This window comes from Gadus morhua, chromosome 16 (genome assembly GCF_902167405.1).
Source record: "Gadus morhua chromosome 16, gadMor3.0, whole genome shotgun sequence".
NCBI classification, from domain to species: domain Eukaryota; kingdom Metazoa; phylum Chordata; class Actinopteri; order Gadiformes; family Gadidae; genus Gadus; species Gadus morhua.
Genome location: NC_044063.1, coordinates 3354777 through 3375306, shown reverse-complemented (window position 1 = coordinate 3375306; position 20530 = coordinate 3354777). Strand labels below are relative to the sequence as shown.

The following is a 20530-nucleotide window of genomic DNA, read 5'->3' as shown; positions in this document are numbered from 1 at the left end:
TCTAGCTGTGCCTGAATGTCTTCTAACTATAGAGTTATGTTGAATATGATTATTCCCAAGGGATGGGGAATAAGTAGTTGGAAACGTTATTACAGTATTAATGTTGAAGGTGTTTGTGAAATTAATTTTGCTAAGAGTAATACATCTTTGTCTAAGTTACTTGATATACTACTTGATAGTGATATGTTATTATCAACAGGAATAGTTAACTGAGTTTCTGTATAAACAGTTTGTATTATTACAATTCATATTGATGTAAGTTATCATCTAAGAAGGGGAGGGATGTAGTGTATGGCATCCCACGTTAGATGCATGTTGACGTTCAGTCATGCGCAGTTGTGGGTTACCGAAAGTGGAGTAATAAAGCGAGCACGTGAAACGGTCCCGGTGTTAATGTCGTTGATATTAAAACGGTTTAAAACACTACAAATTGTTTCTGACGAATGACCAACTCTGTTTTTTCTAGTCTCTAAAACTCTGAACATAGCATGCAGCAGTAGCAACAAATGACCTATGCAAAAGACTCAAGTTTTTATATAGACAACTGATATTTATTTATCGATTATTTATAATTAATTTGATGCTAGATTTTAATTTGAATGTTTATTGTCCTAGAAACTGATGACAATATTGGACGCTGATGACAATATATATAAGTTGAGGCATTCACTAAGCGTTTTTACACTGGCAAATATGCCCATCTTATTTGAAAAAAAACTCTGCCATGGTCCGCGCGTTTATACTGACCGAGGTAATATACCCTCTTGATTTCGCACCCCAATGTCCCCTTTCGAACCCTACACATATTGGGGGTTTCATTTTCATGTAAAAGCGATTAGACGGCCCTTAGAAATACCCCCTCGGTTTTATACAGGCATGACAGTGAAATTGTAACACCTGCCAAGCAGCGACCGTACCTGCTTGGCAGTGTAAAAATGCTTAATGAACCCGTTTCACTTCATTGCCACCAGACTAAAGATAACGTGTGACCAATTTGTTTTTTTGTAAACTATCTAGAAATAGTTTGTATTCATATTCAAAAATGTACTTCAGTCATGCGTATGGTATATGTTTGAAACAAGCTATAGGTTTAGAATTTGTTTCCCGGAATCCTAACAGGTATACCTTGTTTAAAAAAGGAGTTATGTATTTATAAAATTAGGACGCATTATGTTATTATTAGAGCTGTCAGTTAAACGCGTTATTAACGGCGTTAACGCAAACCAAATTAAACGGCGTTAATTTTTTTATCGCGCGATTAACGCAATTATTTTATAAAAAAAAATAATAATAATTTCTTTGGCTCAAAACAAAGAAGCAGTAGCCTGACTGCTATGTTCAAATGACATTTGTTCAAAGCAGTCGTTTAATTGCACTATAGGCTCTTTTTTTTGTATCGTCCTGTTTTGATCAGTGTATATGCCAATGTTGTTATCAATAAAAAATCATTTGCACAAGGCAAGCCGATGCACTTCACCATGTTGATAAGGGAATTAAAATGAGAAGAATTATGGGACAAAAATCAAGGGTATTTAGCATAGAAAAATAATTTGCGATTAATCGCGATTAATTAGAGTTAACTATGACATTAATGCGATTAATCACGATTAAATATTTTAATCGCTTGACAGCTCTAGTTATTATATGATATACTTTTTAACAGGTGTGCGTGAAATGTGTTTTACACGGAAGAACTAGGATGTAGAGGGTTGTGCAGGTAGACTTATTACTAGGTAGACTTCAACTTACCCAGCGTGCATTCACTACCATCCCTTTTGAGGGGCAGAGACGAGAACAGCTTACCAGGACGACTTTCCTGTCCGCTACTGCATGTCGGAATTCTTAAAGATGCAAAGTCTGAAAGATAAATTAAGAGAATCAGCAAAATACTGAAATAAAAAAAATTAAACTTAGTTTAATGCTGGTCAAACAAATTGTTCAAAGTGTCACAAATTAACAAGCAGAGTTCCCTGCGTTCAGCAGTGGAATAAACCATTTTTGTTCACGAAGTGCATATTTAAAAAGGTATGTACGACATGATTTACTTGTAAACAAAACAACACTTTTCATCCCAGGCTTTGAGGGCCCTCCCCCCATTGGGGTCCCTGCGTACCCAGTCCACCCCCCCCACTATGACGCCTATTTGTGTGTGGGTGAAGTACGTTACCTTTCAATAACAGACGAGTCCCGACCCGTAGGTCCTCCATGGCTTCCAGACCTCTCAGCAGGTCCTGTGCTGTGGCCTCTCCTGATGGTCTTCGGCGCTTCCACAACACCAACATCTTGTATTTCTGCGTGGCTACAGATCTATGTTTTGCCTTGATGTCGTTCAGATCTGTGATGCTCAGCTCCAGGGGGATGGCCGCCTGCGTCCACTCCTTTCCCAGTGTTTCGGCCACCTTCAGGAGCTGTTCATCGGTCAGACTCAGAGCTTGCCCTGCGAAATGGGTTTCATAGTCGCTGTCTGGAAAAAAGACAAAGACAATCCACATGTACCACTCAACTAAAATTGAGATATTACCTCATTAGAAATGGGTGTGAGGGGTTAAGGTGAGGCTACAAACCTGAACCAAATCTATAAAAGGTATCCTGTGACACTAGTATTAAAGGTTTTCTAACATAAATATGAGTTCCCCTAGCCTGCCCCAGTGGCTAACACTTGTGTTCGGTTTAAAGGAGCAATAGGTGTTCTCCTCGCCTTTGAAAAAACGGAGGCTCAAGCGCTCTGATTTGGAATGTGGTCCCATATGTCGTCATAAAGGATCTAAGCTCCTCCCCTTTCTCCCCAAATTCTCTGGCCTTGCCCGCCCAGAGAATTTGGCCTGCCAATGAGACACGACGTGTGAGCGCCACGTGTGTGTGCGTGATTAAACACACTGTAACGCAAGTGTTGCTTTGGTATTATGGTATTATGGAGCATAACACGTCGGTTCTTTGACGTCGGCATGCTACGTGTGCGGTCAGCCCGGCCACCTCGCCCGCTACTGCCCTGGAGACCGGGATGTGCCGATGCCGTCGGCCTACGCGGACAGAGGGATGGGCCCGCCCTGTATGCTGGCGACCTGTTGGACGCAAGGACCGTCAGGGAGCCCGACCATTCCGGCGCGGGACATGAACCGGGACATGCAGGCCGTACTGGACACCGGCAGCGGGGTCACCCTCCTCCGCCCCGACCTGGGGGGAGCAAGGGAGGGGAGACCCATGGAGGAGCCGGAGAGTTCCCCCCTGACCGAGTTCTCGGATTTTTATCCGGTGAGGACGGAAGGTTCGGCCCGACCAGGCCAGTTCGCCAGCGCCCAGCTACAAGACGAGGCCCTGAAGTATGCCTGGAGCCACGTTGTGTCACACGACGGACAGCCCCGAGACTCGGTGAGTCACCTGCCACACCCACACTTCAGCACTAGGGGGGGGACTGTTGTACCGGGTAGCAGAAGGAGGGCGGGGAGTGAGGGAACAGTTGGTAGTGCCCCGAGCGTATGTAAGGAAGGTGCTTTATATGGCCCACACCCACCTCCTTGGAGCCCACCTGGGAGCCAACCTGGGGATGGACAAAACCCGGGAACGGGATCTGGCAAGTTTCTACTGGCCGGGGGTCAAGCGGGACGTAGAGCGTCACTGTCAGGGGTGCCCCGAGTGCCCCTCGCACTCGGGGACTCAGTCAGGGCCACAGTCAGGAACCCCCTCGTCCCCATGCCGATCATCGTAACCCCCTTTGACCGTATAGCTCTAGACATAGTGGGGCCCCTGCCCAAGACCAGCCGGGGTCACCGGTACATCCTGGTACTAGTGGACTACGCCACCCCGTACCCCGAGGCTCAACCCCTGCGTGCAGCCACCGCGAAGGCGGTCGCCCGGGAACTCATGCTATTGTTTAGTCGGGTGGGGATAGCTAAGGAAGTTATAACGGATCAGGGTTCATGCTCAATTACTCAGGCTCCTGCAGGTGAAGCAGCTCCGGACGTCAGTCTACCAGCCCAAGACGGATGGCCTGGTTGAACGTTTTAACAAAACCCTGAAGCAGATGTTAAAAAAAGCCATGGACCTGGACGGCAAGAACTGGGACCAGCTGCTACCACACGCCTGTTCGCCGTACGGGAGGTGCCCTAGGCGTAGGGATGGGAATCGAGAACCGGTTCTTGTTCAGAACCGGTGCCGAGTCAACCGATTCCTTGGAATCATTAGCAAGCCTGCTTAGCGATTCCACTTATCGGTTCTGGTCGTGGGCAAATGCGTCATGACGTCACACACACACTGCTTTGTTTTGGTTCAGAACGCAGCAAACATGGCGCCGCCGAGGAAGTAACGCTCTGAAGCTTGGTTGTATTTCACGCGAATAGACGACAATATTGCCACTTGCAACAATTGTAACGTTTCCATTTCATCAAAAGGGGGAACTACCGCCAATATGCTGAAACATTTGGCTACACAAAATGCAATTCATTTGCAGGAATGTCGCGTGTTTGATACACTACTACTAACTACCGACGCAAGTGAATCAAGCGGCACAAAAATTGTTAATTAGCCAAAGCTGTTAGTTGTGTTCTTATCTTTACAGAAGACTTATTTATTTTGCTTAGGTCAGTTGAATTTTGTTACAAGTTGAATGCAAATGAGCACTGTTAGTATTCCAAAAGGAACAAGCTCTTACTTGACTGTTTTCAGTCTGTGTTTTTAGTTTTATGGCACATAATGATGGCATTTAGGCTTAAAAAGCCAAAAGAAAAATAATAATCTGGACCAATTGATGTGAAAATGTACAATTTCCTAATACTAGACGCACTGCTGATCAGATATTAAAGAGATTTAATACAAACAAACACATTTGTACTTATTTTCTCACCCAATGAGAACCGATAAGAGAATCGATAAGGAATCGGATCGATAAGCAGAATCGCAATCGGAATCGTGAAATTCTTATCAATTCCCATCCCTACCCAGGCGTCTACCGGCTTCTCGCCGTTCGAGCTCCTATACGGACGACGACCCCGCGGTATCCTGGACATAGCCAAGGAGGCCTAGGAAAGCCAGCCGTCCCCCCACCGCACCACCCTGGACCACGTGGAGCAGGTGAGGGACCGCTTGGCCCAGGTGTGGCCCATCGTCCGGGAACACGCCCAGCAGGCCCAGGCGAGGGTCTACAACCGGGGAGCCCAGTTGCAAACCTTCCAGCCCGGAGACCGGGTACTGGTCCTGGTCCCCACAGCAGAGTGCAAATTCGCAAAAAGTGGCAGGGACCGTATGAGGTAGTGGAACGGGTGGGTGACGTAAACTACCGGATTAGACAACCAGGGAGAAGGAAGCCTACCCAGGTGTACCACGTCAATATCCTGAAGCAGTGGAGAGGGGGAGGGGGACCCCCTGACCCTGCCCCCCTAGCGCTGGCGGCCCAACGCAAGATCCCGGAGGTTCCGGTGGGGGAGGACCTCAGCCCGGCCCAGAAGCAAGACCTCGGGGAGGTCATCATGCAGCACCGGGACGTATCCTCCGAGCTGCCGGGGAGGACCACGATCGCCCGGCTTGACATCCGGACGGCACCGGGAGTGAAAGTGAGGGTTCCCCCCTATAGGGTCCCGGAGGCCAGGAGGGAGGCCCTCCAGGCAGAGGGACGCCGGATGCTACAGCTCGGTGTCATCGAGGAGTCTCGCAGTGCCTGGTCCAGCCCGGTAGTCCTCGTACCAAAGCCAGATGGGAGCTACCGGTTCTGTAACGACTTCCGGAGGCTGAACGACGCATCTGAGTTCGACGCCTACCCCATGCCCCGGATGGACGAGCTGATCGAACGCCTCGGACCAGCCCGGTACCTCACGACCCTGGACCTGACCAAGGGGTATTGGCAGGTAAAGTTGACCCGGGCTGCCCGGGAGAAGACGGCGTTCTCGACTCCAGGGGGGCTGTATTAGTACACCATCTTACCCTTCGGAGTACATGGCGCTCCGTCCACCTTCCAGCGCATGATGGACCAGCTCCTGAGGCCCCACCAGGACTACGCCGCCGCCCACATCGACGACATAATCGTCCACAGCCCCAGCTGGGATGTCCACATCCGCCAGCTGAGGGCGGTGCTGGGGGAGCTGCGGAAGGCGGGCCTCACGGCCAACCCAGCCAAGTGTCGTCTCGGGCTGGAGGAGACGCAAACCTGGGGTACCAGGTAGGGCGTGGGACCGTCCGACCACAGGAAAGCAAAGTGGCCGCCATTCGGGACTGGCCCCAACCCCGCACCAAAAAGCAGGTGAAATCATTCTTAGGACTCGTCGGGTTTGCCACCTGGCCAGCCCTCTGAACGACCTGCCCGGAAGACCCTGTACCGCCGTCACCGGACTTTGCTTCCCCCCTCATAGTGCACACGGACGCTTCGGAGGTGGGGCTGGGAGGAGTCCTGTCCCAGGTCCGGGCCGGAGAAGAACACCCCATCACCTACATCATCTGGAAGCTGCTGCCAAACGAGAGAAACTACTCGACTGTAGAGAAGGAGGCCCTGGCCATCAAGTGGAGCCTCCATAAGTTGAGGTACTACCTCCTAGGGAGGGAGTACACCCTGGCACCAAGGACACCAACGCCTGAGTGATGCGGTGGTTCCTGGCCCTCCAGGACTTCAGGTTTACGGTGGACCACCGACCGGGCAGGGAGCACACCCACGCCGACGCCCTATCGAGACGGGATACCTGCCTGGGTGGGTTCCTGGGCTACCTGCCTGGGTGGGTTCCTGGGCTACCTGCCTGGGCGGGTTCCTGGGCTACCCGAGGCCTGAGCAAGCGGTGGAGGACGTCTACAGTGGTAGACGGCGTGTACCGCCGTCACCCACCAGACGGCGACAGTGGGTGACTGTAGGACTACCCCACTCTCTGGGTAGGACTACCCCACTCTCTGGGTAGGACTACCCCACTCTCTGTGTAGGACTACCCCACTCTCTGGGTAGGACTACCCCACTCTCTGGGTAGGACTACCCCACTCTCTGGGTAGGACTACCCCACTCAGCCCCTCTGGGTAGGAATAGCCCACTCAGCCTCAGGGTAACATGCTGCTACAGGGGCGGGGCTTTCTTCAGCACTGGGTCTTTTTTAATCCCAACCAACATATGCCAGAGCCTGCTCTGACACTTAAAACACCAGACCTGTATCCAAACAATCATAGGTCCCCTTGCCTTTAAGCTGTAGCCTAACACACACGCACGCACGCACGCACGCACGCACGCACGCACGCACGCACGCACGCACGCACGCACGCACGCACGCACGCACGCACGCACACACGCACACACACACACACACACACACACACACACACACACACCTGCCAAGAACTCAAGCTCTGCAGTCTGGGGAGGATCAAATAAAACCTCTAAGTGAAAAGTCTCTCGCCTGGTCTCTAACCGGATTGCTGTGGGGGGCCGTGGTGTAGTCTACGTGATACGCAGGTATACACTGTATACCCACTTAGAAATCTCCAGCTTTTTCCGCATACCCACTTAGAAATGCGCAATGACACATATCAATTTCGATAGTTCTGTTGAATTCATGAATGAAAATATGACCGTTCTGTCATAGAACTGACATACTTTCATTCATAAATTCAACCTGAGCGGTGTGTCTCAGATTCCATGATCTAGACCTGACGTCACGTCACCTAGACGACAGCGTATCAACTCAGTCGGCGCCGCGGTGATGTCCAACGGCTCGACGGTAAATACGAAGAGGAAGCAACAAACTACCCTTAGCCATTTTTTGAAAACGCGTATTTTGTGTTGCTGTGTGGTGCTGTAATAAGTATTAGTGTGAGACGTCTTAGAACAGTTGCTGTTGTTTAATTTATTTTAATTTATTCTTTAAGTGTTTTTGTATGGGAAACGTTATTCTAAGCTCTTTATTTTCTTATTTTGGCATTTATTGTTTCTTATATATAGTAGGGTATTTTATTTTATTGAGTTGTAATTGTGTAGTATATGGCATCCCACGTTAGATGCGTGTTGACGTTCAGTCATGCACAGTTCAAGCACGTGAAACGGTCCCGGTGTTAATGTCGTTGATATTAATACGGTTTAAAACACTACAAATGGCGACGAGGATTTAAAACGGAATGTTTTATGTTGCACACACTGTTGAGGGTGCTTGAAGTGAAGTTTGGTCCGTCAAGGGGAGGAAAAAGAGGACAACGAAGCAAGCATGTCGTTGAGTTTACCGGTGGTCGGTCCCTTCGATGTGCTGAGTGAGTCGGCTAATGTCGGGGTTCGCTGGGAGAAGTGGATAAATAGTTTCAAACTCTATTTAGCCGCATCAGGAATCCGCGAAGCATCGCGAAAAAGGGCTTTACTGCTTCATTTAGCAGGACCCGACGTTCAGGACATATTCTTCACGTTGGAGGGCACTGGAAATGACGCCGACTACGACGGAGCAGTAAACGAATTAAATGCATACTTCACGCCTCAGAAGAAAATTCCCTATGAGAGACATATGTTTAGACAAGTAGAACAAGCACAAGAGGAGTCTATGGACAGTTTTGTGAGCCGATTAAAGAAGATGGCAGCAACGTGTGAGTTTGGGGATAACAAGGATGATTTTATCCGTGACCAAGTTATTGACAAGTGCATTTCCAACACGCTGCGCCGACGGCTATTGAGGGAGAAAGACCTTAAACTTCCAGGGCTCCTGGATATTGCACGGACAATGGAGGTAGCAGATCACCAGGCTGCAAGAATGGGGAAATTGACTGTCAATGCTGTGGAGAAGAGACCTGTGAGAGGGAGGAGTCAAACGGTAAGACCCAGAGTCTCCACAACTCGAAATCAATCACCACGTGATGAGCACGGAATGAAATGCTTCCGGTGTGGACGTGACGGTCATTTTAGTTGTGAGTGCACTGTGACAAAAAAAAAAAGTGCAATAACTGTGACAAAGAAGGACATTTTGCTGTAATGTGTAGAACGAAGAAAACACATAAAATAAACAGTGTAACGACCACAGACACACACAGACAATCCAGTGACAGTGAAGATGACTATGTATTCACAGTGAATGACAGTGTTGAGGATGGAACACTAACAGTGCTGGTGAATGAGCAGCCAGTGGAAATGTTGGTAGACTCAGGGGCTACATGTAATATCTTGACTGAGACAAAGTTCGCACAACTGCAGTCCAAAAGTGACATCATACTACAGTGCCCAGAGAAACAAGTCTATCCATTCGCTTCAACAACACCACTACACGCGAAAGGGATTTTTGTGGCTGATTTTAAAGCAAATGGAAAATCTGAAACTGTCACTGCAAAAATCCAAGTAATTAAAGAAGCACGGATTTGTGTGCAGGGGAGAAAGACTGCTGTACAGTTGGGATTGCTTCGTATCGGTCCTGTTGAACAAGTGAATACTGTTCAACCAAAAGACAGCAGCTTTCACGGCTGATTTGGAGGAGAAATACAAAGACTGTTTTCATGGCCTAGGAAAACTGAAAGATTTTCAGCTGGGGCTGCATGTGGACAGCAGTGTGAGGCCGGTAGCCCAGCCTGTTCGCCGAATACCATTCAGTGTGAGGAAACAAGTGGATGACAAACTCAAACAACTTGAGGAGATGGATGTCATCGAGAGAGTGAGCGGACCAACACCATGGGTTTCGCCGCTCGTTGTTGTACATGGAAAAAAAGAGCCAAGACTGTGTGTGGACATGCGCAGAGCAAATTAAGCCATAGTGCGTGAACGACACCCTATCCCCATCATAGATGAAATACTGGAGGACATGACGGGAGCCACAGTGTTTAGATTTGAAGTGGGGATATCATCAGATAGAACTGAAACCTGAGTCCAGGTCCACGTTCGTCTCACACACAGGGTTGTGGCGTTACAAGAGGCTGATGTTTGGAATATCATCCACACCTGAGATATATCAACACATCATCAGTCAAGTCCTACAAGGCATCCCTGGAGGGCACAACATATCAGATGACATCATCGTTTCAGGTGAGACCATTCAACTACATGATGAAAGACTGCACCAAGTCCTGCAACGACTGCAAGAGAGACAGCTGACAGTCAACAGCAAAAAGTGCCTGTTCCGGATGTCACAGCTGGAATTTATGGGTCATGTACTGTCCAAAAATGGCATAGGAGCAGCTCAGTCAAAGATTGAGGCAGTGGAGAACACACGTCGGCCAACAAATGCGGCTGAGGTGAGGAGTTTCCTAGGGCTCGTTAACTACTGTGGGAGGTTCATTCCTAATCTGGCCACGACATCAGAACCACTGAGGAGACTCACCAGGCAATCCTGCAAATGGACATGGGGGTCAGAGCAGGAAATGGCATTTGTAGAACTAAAGAAACAGCTGGCCAGTTCACATGTAATGGCATATTTCAGCCAGGATGCAGAGACACATGTGATTGTGGATGCCAGTCCAGTGGGATTAGGTGCAACATTGAGCCAGAAGCAAAGTGACGGGACACACAAGCCTGTCTATTACGCGAGCCTAGCTTTATCTGACATAGAGCGCCGCTACTCTCAGACTGAAAGAGAAGCCCTTGCCATTGTGTGGGGATGTGAGAAATTTCATGTGTTCCTCTACGGGAAAGAGTTTCTGATGATGACGGATCACAAGCCACTCGAAACCATCAAAGTCAAAACCGCCAGCGAGAATTGAAAGGTGGGCTCTGCGGCTGCAACCCTATCGTTTCAAAGTGGTGTATAAGCCCGGCCCACAGAATGCAGCTGATTCGCTGTCACGCCTCACAGTCAACCCGCCCGTACAGATTGGCACCATGGAGGAGCATGTCTACTACGTGGCTCAACATGCAGTGCCCCATGCTTTCACACCAAGACAAATGGAGAACTTGTCGGCAGAGGACCACACTCTTGCTACTGTACGGAGCAGTATCGAGACAGGTGACTGGAGTAAATGCGGGGCGGATAACAAAACCGTCAAGACTGAGCTCTCCACTGTTGGGAAAATAGGGCTGAGAGGTACCCGGATTGTCGTTCCTCAGGCAACAGGACAACAGACGCTGATGTTAGCGCATGAAGGACATCAAGGAATAGTCAAAACAAAACAAAGACTGAGAACAAAAGTGTGGTGGCCCGGAATTGATCGTGAAGCAGAGGAGTTAGTGAGGTCATGTCACGCTTGTCAACTCAATAGCTTCACTTCACAGGATGTTCCTACCACAAGGTCCGAGCTCCCTGCTAAACCATGGCAGACGCTTGCAATGGACATGTGTGGACCATTCCCATCAGGAGACCATCTACTGGTGGTGACTGATTACTACTCTAGATAGGTGAATGTCGATATCCTCAGAAGTCACACATCAGTTAACATAATGAAATGTCTGAAACACCTATTTGCGACTCATGGAATCCCAGAGTCTGTAGTGACTGACAACGGCACGCCGTTCGTGTCAAAAGAATTCAAAACATATCTGCAGGAGAGTGGAATTGAACATCGCCGTGTCACGCCATATTGGCCTCAGGTGAACGGGGAAGTTGAGAGACAGAACAGGACACTATGTAAAGCCATACGTGCAGCTCACGCTGAAGGCAAGGACTGGCGCAGTGAGCTTGACGTTTTTCTTATGGCTTACCGCAGCACTCCACACTGTGTCACCGGCCGCAGTCCGGCCGAGCTACTCTTCAACCGCCAGATCAGAACCTAGCTTCCGGAACTGTTGGCGAACAACCAGTTGCAACCGACAGGACAGGATGCTGCTGTTCGCAGGACTGATGCTGTGAGGAAGGTGAAGGGACGTGTGGATGCAGACAGAATCAGAAGAGCGAAGGAAAGCACTGTGAAGCAGGGTCACATAGTCCTGCTCCGTCAGCAGAAACAAAACAAACTATCTACACCGTTCGAACAAGACCCCTACACTGTGGTGGACCGAAAAGGATTTTCAGTCATTCTTGAAAAGGACGGCAAGCAGATAATGCGTCATGTGACATTTGTGAAGCGGTGGGTTCAGCCTGAACCAGACACGGTCGTGCCAATCGGTGTGGCTGGAGAGAGGTTGGTCTCTCACAGCACAGCCCCAGTGGAAACCCATGAACAGGACACTAGACCTCAGAGAACCAGGAGAATGCCAACTCACTTTGTTGACTATCGTTTAGACACAGTGCCATAAAGGGGCAGAATAATCCCCAGCATTTGTCTTAATGGCAGGGTAGTCCACCCCTCGCCATTCAGGTCATGTTTTGTTACATAAAATGTTGAGGTTTTCTCTGAAATTAAGATTTAAGATACATATATATATTTCTGTGACAATCTAAATGTTTGATTACATTTCTAGCTGTGCCTGAATGTCTGTTAACTATAGAGTTATGTTGAATATGATTATTCCCAAGGGATGGGGAATAAGTAGTTGGAAACGTTATTACAGTATTAATGTTGAAGGTGTTTGTGAAATTAATTTTGCTAAGAGTAATACATCTTTGTCTAAGTTACTTGATATACTACTTGATAGTGATATGTTATTATCAACAGGAATAGTTAACTGAGTTTCTGTATAAACAGTTTGTATTATTACAATTCATATTGATGTAAGTTATCATCTAAGAAGGGGAGGGATGTAGTGTATGGCATCCCACGTTAGATGCATGTTGACGTTCAGTCATGCGCAGTTGTGGGTTACCGAAAGTGGAGTAATAAAGCGAGCACGTGAAACGGTCCCGGTGTTAATGTCGTTGATATTAAAACGGTTTAAAACACTACAAATTGTTTCTGACGAATGACCAACTCTGTTTTTTCTAGTCTCTAAAACTCTGAACATAGCATGCAGCAGTAGCAACAAATGACCTATGCAAAAGACTCAAGTTTTTATATAGACAACTGATATTTATTTATCGATTATTTATAATTAATTTGATGCTAGATTTTAATTTGAATGTTTATTGTCCTAGAAACTGATGACAATATTGGACGCTGATGACAATATATATAAGTTGAGGCATTCACTAAGCGTTTTTACACTGGCAAATATGCCCATCTTATTTGAAAAAAAACTCTGCCATGGTCCGCGCGTTTATACTGACCGAGGTAATATACCCTCTTGATTTCGCACCCCAATGTCCCCTTTCGAACCCTACACATATTGGGGGTTTCATTTTCATGTAAAAGCGATTAGACGGCCCTTAGAAATACCCCCTCGGTTTTATACAGGCATGACAGTGAAATTGTAACACCTGCCAAGCAGCGACCGTACCTGCTTGGCAGTGTAAAAATGCTTAATGAACCCGTTTCACTTCATTGCCACCAGACTAAAGATAACGTGTGACCAATTTGTTTTTTTGTAAACTATCTAGAAATAGTTTGTATTCATATTCAAAAATGTACTTCAGTCATGCGTATGGTATATGTTTGAAACAAGCTATAGGTTTAGAATTTGTTTCCCGGAATCCTAACAGGTATACCTTGTTTAAAAAAGGAGTTATGTATTTATAAAATTAGGACGCATTATGTTATTATTAGAGCTGTCAGTTAAACGCGTTATTAACGGCGTTAACGCAAACCAAATTAAACGGCGTTAATTTTTTTATCGCGCGATTAACGCAATTATTTTATAAAAAAAAATAATAATAATTTCTTTGGCTCAAAACAAAGAAGCAGTAGCCTGACTGCTATGTTCAAATGACATTTGTTCAAAGCAGTCGTTTAATTGCACTATAGGCTCTTTTTTTTGTATCGTCCTGTTTTGATCAGTGTATATGCCAATGTTGTTATCAATAAAAAATCATTTGCACAAGGCAAGCCGATGCACTTCACCATGTTGATAAGGGAATTAAAATGAGAAGAATTATGGGACAAAAATCAAGGGTATTTAGCATAGAAAAATAATTTGCGATTAATCGCGATTAATTAGAGTTAACTATGACATTAATGCGATTAATCACGATTAAATATTTTAATCGCTTGACAGCTCTAGTTATTATATGATATACTTTTTAACAGGTGTGCGTGAAATGTGTTTTACACGGAAGAACTAGGATGTAGAGGGTTGTGCAGGTAGACTTATTACTAGGTAGACTTCAACTTACCCAGCGTGCATTCACTACCATCCCTTTTGAGGGGCAGAGACGAGAACAGCTTACCAGGACGACTTTCCTGTCCGCTACTGCATGTCGGAATTCTTAAAGATGCAAAGTCTGAAAGATAAATTAAGAGAATCAGCAAAATACTGAAATAAAAAAAATTAAACTTAGTTTAATGCTGGTCAAACAAATTGTTCAAAGTGTCACAAATTAACAAGCAGAGTTCCCTGCGTTCAGCAGTGGAATAAACCATTTTTGTTCACGAAGTGCATATTTAAAAAGGTATGTACGACATGATTTACTTGTAAACAAAACAACACTTTTCATCCCAGGCTTTGAGGGCCCTCCCCCCATTGGGGTCCCTGCGTACCCAGTCCACCCCCCCCACTATGACGCCTATTTGTGTGTGGGTGAAGTACGTTACCTTTCAATAACAGACGAGTCCCGACCCGTAGGTCCTCCATGGCTTCCAGACCTCTCAGCAGGTCCTGTGCTGTGGCCTCTCCTGATGGTCTTCGGCGCTTCCACAACACCAACATCTTGTATTTCTGCGTGGCTACAGATCTATGTTTTGCCTTGATGTCGTTCAGATCTGTGATGCTCAGCTCCAGGGGGATGGCCGCCTGCGTCCACTCCTTTCCCAGTGTTTCGGCCACCTTCAGGAGCTGTTCATCGGTCAGACTCAGAGCTTGCCCTGCGAAATGGGTTTCATAGTCGCTGTCTGGAAAAAAGACAAAGACAATCCACATGTACCACTCAACTAAAATTGAGATATTACCTCATTAGAAATGGGTGTGAGGGGTTAAGGTGAGGCTACAAACCTGAACCAAATCTATAAAAGGTATCCTGTGACACTAGTATTAAAGGTTTTCTAACATAAATATGAGTTCCCCTAGCCTGCCCCAGTGGCTAACACTTGTGTTCGGTTTAAAGGAGCAATAGGTGTTCTCCTCGCCTTTGAAAAAACGGAGGCTCAAGCGCTCTGATTTGGAATGTGGTCCCATATGTCGTCATAAAGGATCTAAGCTCCTCCCCTTTCTCCCCAAATTCTCTGGCCTTGCCCGCCCAGAGAATTTGGCCTGCCACTGAGACACGACGTGTGAGCGCCACGTGTGTGTGCGTGATTAAACACACTGTAACGCAAGTGTTGCTTTGGTATTATGGTATTATGGAGCATAACACGTCGGTTCTTTGACGTCGGCATGCTACGTGTGCGGTCAGCCCGGCCACCTCGCCCGCTACTGCCCTGGAGACCGGGATGTGCCGATGCCGTCGGCCTACGCGGACAGAGGGATGGGCCCGCCCTGTATGCTGGCGACCTGTTGGACGCAAGGACCGTCAGGGAGCCCGACCATTCCGGCGCGGGACATGAACCGGGACATGCAGGCCGTACTGGACACCGGCAGCGGGGTCACCCTCCTCCGCCCCGACCTGGGGGGAGCAAGGGAGGGGAGACCCATGGAGGAGCCGGAGAGTTCCCCCCTGACCGAGTTCTCGGATTTTTATCCGGTGAGGACGGAAGGTTCGGCCCGACCAGGCCAGTTCGCCAGCGCCCAGCTACAAGACGAGGCCCTGAAGTATGCCTGGAGCCACGTTGTGTCACACGACGGACAGCCCCGAGACTCGGTGAGTCACCTGCCACACCCACACTTCAGCACTAGGGGGGGGACTGTTGTACCGGGTAGCAGAAGGAGGGCGGGGAGTGAGGGAACAGTTGGTAGTGCCCCGAGCGTATGTAAGGAAGGTGCTTTATATGGCCCACACCCACCTCCTTGGAGCCCACCTGGGAGCCAACCTGGGGATGGACAAAACCCGGGAACGGGATCTGGCAAGTTTCTACTGGCCGGGGGTCAAGCGGGACGTAGTGCGTCACTGTCAGGGGTGCCCCGAGTGCCAGAGGGGCACTCGGGGACTCAGTCAGGGCCACAGTCAGGAACCCCCTCGTCCCCATGCCGATCATCGTAACCCCCTTTGACCGTATAGCTCTAGACATAGTGGGGCCCCTGCCCAAGACCAGCCGGGGTCACCGGTACATCCTGGTACTAGTGGACTACGCCACCCCGTACCCCGAGGCTCAACCCCTGCGTGCAGCCACCGCGAAGGCGGTCGCCCGGGAACTCATGCTATTGTTTAGTCGGGTGGGGATAGCTAAGGAAGTTATAACGGATCAGGGTTGCCAAACGATAGAAACTACTCGACTGTAGAGAAGGAGGCCCTGGCCATCAAGTGGAGCCTCCATAAGTTGAGGTACTACCTCCTAGGGAGGGAGTACACCCTGGCACCAAGGACACCAACGCCTGAGTGATGCGGTGGTTCCTGGCCCTCCAGGACTTCAGGTTTACGGTGGACCACCGACCGGGCAGGGAGCACACCCACGCCGACGCCCTATCGAGACGGGATACCTGCCTGGGCGGGTTCCTGGGCTACCTGCCTGGGCGGGTTCCTGGGCTACCCGAGGCCTGAGCAAGCGGTGGAGGACGTCTACAGTGGTAGACGGCGTGTACCGCCGTCACCCACCAGACGGCGACAGTGGGTGACTGTAGGACTACCCCACTCTCTGGGTAGGACTACCCCACTCTCTGGGTAGGACTACCCCACTCTCTGGGTAGGACTACCCCACTCTCTGGGTAGGACTACCCCACTCTCTGGGTAGGACTACCCCACTCAGCCCCTCTGGGTAGGAATAGCCCACTCAGCCTCAGGGTAACATGCTGCTACAGGGGCGGGGCTTTCTTCAGCACTGGGTCTTTTTTAATCCCAACCAACATATGCCAGAGCCTGCTCTGACACTTAAAACACCAGACCTGTATCCAAACAATCATAGGTCCCCTTGCCTTTAAGCTGTAGCCTAACACACACGCACGCACGCACGCACGCACGCACGCACGCACGCACGCACGCACGCACGCACGCACGCACGCACGCACGCACGCACGCACGCACGCACGCACGCACGCACGCACGCACGCACGCACGCACGCACGCACGCACACACACACACACACACACACACACACACACACACACACACACACACACACACACACACACACACCTGCCAAGAACTCAAGCTCTGCAGTCTGGGGAGGATCAAATAAAACCTCTAAGTGAAAAGTCTCTCGCCTGGTCTCTAACCGGATTGCTGTGGGGGGCCGTGGTGTAGTCTACGTGATACGCAGGTATACACTGTATACCCACTTAGAAATCTCCAGCTTTTTCCGCATACCCACTTAGAAATGCGCAATGACACATATCAATTTCGATAGTTCTGTTGAATTCATGAATGAAAATATGACCGTTCTGTCATAGAACTGACATACTTTCATTCATAAATTCAACCTGAGCGGTGTGTCTCAGATTCCATGATCTAGACCTGACGTCACGTCACCTAGACGACAGCGTATCAACTCAGTCGGCGCCGCGGTGATGTCCAACGGCTCGACGGTAAATACGAAGAGGAAGCAACAAACTACCCTTAGCCATTTTTTGAAAACGCGTATTTTGTGTTGCTGTGTGGTGCTGTAATAAGTATTAGTGTGAGACGTCTTAGAACAGTTGCTGTTGTTTAATTTATTTTAATTTATTCTTTAAGTGTTTTTGTATGGGAAACGTTATTCTAAGCTCTTTATTTTCTTATTTTGGCATTTATTGTTTCTTATATATAGTAGGGTATTTTATTTTATTGAGTTGTAATTGTGTAGTATATGGCATCCCACGTTAGATGCGTGTTGACGTTCAGTCATGCACAGTTCAAGCACGTGAAACGGTCCCGGTGTTAATGTCGTTGATATTAATACGGTTTAAAACACTACAAATGGCGACGAGGATTTAAAACGGAATGTTTTATGTTGCACACACTGTTGAGGGTGCTTGAAGTGAAGTTTGGTCCGTCAAGGGGAGGAAAAAGAGGACAACGAAGCAAGCATGTCGTTGAGTTTACCGGTGGTCGGTCCCTTCGATGTGCTGAGTGAGTCGGCTAATGTCGGGGTTCGCTGGGAGAAGTGGATAAATAGTTTCAAACTCTATTTAGCCGCATCAGGAATCCGCGAAGCATCGCGAAAAAGGGCTTTACTGCTTCATTTAGCAGGACCCGACGTTCAGGACATATTCTTCACGTTGGAGGGCACTGGAAATGACGCCGACTACGACGGAGCAGTAAACGAATTAAATGCATACTTCACGCCTCAGAAGAAAATTCCCTATGAGAGACATATGTTTAGACAAGTAGAACAAGCACAAGAGGAGTCTATGGACAGTTTTGTGAGCCGATTAAAGAAGATGGCAGCAACGTGTGAGTTTGGGGATAACAAGGATGATTTTATCCGTGACCAAGTTATTGACAAGTGCATTTCCAACACGCTGCGCCGACGGCTATTGAGGGAGAAAGACCTTAAACTTCCAGGGCTCCTGGATATTGCACGGACAATGGAGGTAGCAGATCACCAGGCTGCAAGAATGGGGAAATTGACTGTCAATGCTGTGGAGAAGAGACCTGTGAGAGGGAGGAGTCAAACGGTAAGACCCAGAGTCTCCACAACTCGAAATCAATCACCACGTGATGAGCACGGAATGAAATGCTTCCGGTGTGGACGTGACGGTCATTTTAGTTGTGAGTGCACTGTGACAAAAAAAAAAAGTGCAATAACTGTGACAAAGAAGGACATTTTGCTGTAATGTGTAGAACGAAGAAAACACATAAAATAAACAGTGTAACGACCACAGACACACACAGACAATCCAGTGACAGTGAAGATGACTATGTATTCACAGTGAATGACAGTGTTGAGGATGGAACACTAACAGTGCTGGTGAATGAGCAGCCAGTGGAAATGTTGGTAGACTCAGGGGCTACATGTAATATCTTGACTGAGACAAAGTTCGCACAACTGCAGTCCAAAAGTGACATCATACTACAGTGCCCAGAGAAACAAGTCTATCCATTCGCTTCAACAACACCACTACACGTGAAAGGGATTTTTGTGGCTGATTTTAAAGCAAATGGAAAATCTGAAACTGTCACTGCAAAAATCCAAGTAATTAAAGAAGCACGGATTTGTGTGCTGGGGAGAAAGACTGCTGTACAGTTGGGATTGCTTCGTATCGGTCCTGTTGAACAAGTGAATACTGTTCAACCAAAAGACACAGCAGTTTTCACGGCTGATTTGGAGGAGAAATACAAAGACTGTTTTCATGGCCTAGGAAAACTGAAAGATTTTCAGCTGGGGCTGCATGTGGACAGCAGTGTGAGGCCGGTAGCCCAGCCTGTTCGCCGAATTCCATTCAGTGTGAGGAAACAAGTGGATGACAAACTCAAACAACTTGAGGAGATGGATGTCATCGAGAAAGTGAGCGGACCAACACCATGGGTTTCGCCGCTCGTTGTTGTACATGGAAAAAAAGAGCCAAGACTGTGTGTGGACATGCGCAGAGCAAATTAAGCCATAGTGCGTGAACGACACCCTATCCCCATCATAGATGAAATACTGGAGGACATGACGGGAGCCACAGTGTTTAGATTTGAAGTGGGGATATCATCAGATAGAACTGAAACCTGAGTCCAGGTCCACGTTCGTCTCACACACAGGGTTGTGGCGTTACAAGAGGCTGATGTTTGGAATATCATCCACACCTGAGATATATCAACACATCATCAGTCAAGTCCTACAAGGCATCCCTGGAGGGCACAACATATCAGATGACATCATCGTTTCAGGTGAGACCATTCAACTACATGATGAAAGACTGCACCAAGTCCTGCAACGACTGCAAGAGAGACAGCTGACAGTCAACAGCAAAAAGTGCCTGTTCCGGATGTCACAGCTGGAATTTATGGGTCATGTACTGTCCAAAAATGGCATAGGAGCAGCTCAGTCAAAGATTGAGGCAGTGGAGAACACACGTCGGCCAACAAATGCGGCTGAGGTGAGGAGTTTCCTAGGGCTCGTTAACTACTGTGGGAGGTTCATTCCTAATCTGGCCACGACATCAGAACCACTGAGGAGACTCACCAGGCAATCCTGCAAATGGACATGGGGGTCAGAGCAGGAAATGGCATTTGTAGAACTAAAGAAACAGCTGGCCAGTTCACATGTAATGGCATATTTCAGCCAGGATGCAGAGACACATGTGATTGTGGATGCCAGTCCAGTGGGATTAGGTGCAACATTGAGCCAGAAGCAAAGTGACGGGACACACAAGCCTGTCTATTACGCGAGCCTAGCTTTATCTGACATAGAGCGCCGCTACTCTCAGACTGAAAGAGAAGCCCTTGCCATTGTGTGGGAATTGTTGATGTGAGAAATTTCATGTGTTCCTCTACGGGAAAGAGTTTCTGATGATGACGGATCACAAGCCACTCGAAACCATCAAAGTCAAAACCGCCAGCGAGAATTGAAAGGTGGGCTCTGCGGCTGCAACCCTATCGTTTCAAAGTGGTGTATAAGCCCGGCCCACAGAATGCAGCTGATTCGCTGTCACGCCTCACAGTCAACCCGCCCGTACAGATTGGCACCATGGAGGAGCATGTCTACTACGTGGCT

At 48.2% G+C, this 20530-nt stretch overlaps 1 protein-coding gene across 1 annotated transcript in view; it reads right to left on the bottom strand.

Moving 5' to 3' along the window:
* Positions 1–20530, bottom strand: part of LOC115560654 (uncharacterized) — a 198380-nt gene that overhangs the window by 134972 nt on the left and 42878 nt on the right. Inside the window, exons 12-15 of the mRNA XM_030380068.1 lie at positions 14416–14712; positions 13998–14105; positions 2168–2464; positions 1750–1857 (exon numbers count right to left, since the gene is read on the bottom strand). Of these exons, the coding sequence (XP_030235928.1) occupies positions 1750–1857; positions 2168–2464; positions 13998–14105; positions 14416–14712 (810 nt within the window). The remainder of the gene's footprint in view (positions 1–1749; positions 1858–2167; positions 2465–13997; positions 14106–14415; positions 14713–20530) is intronic.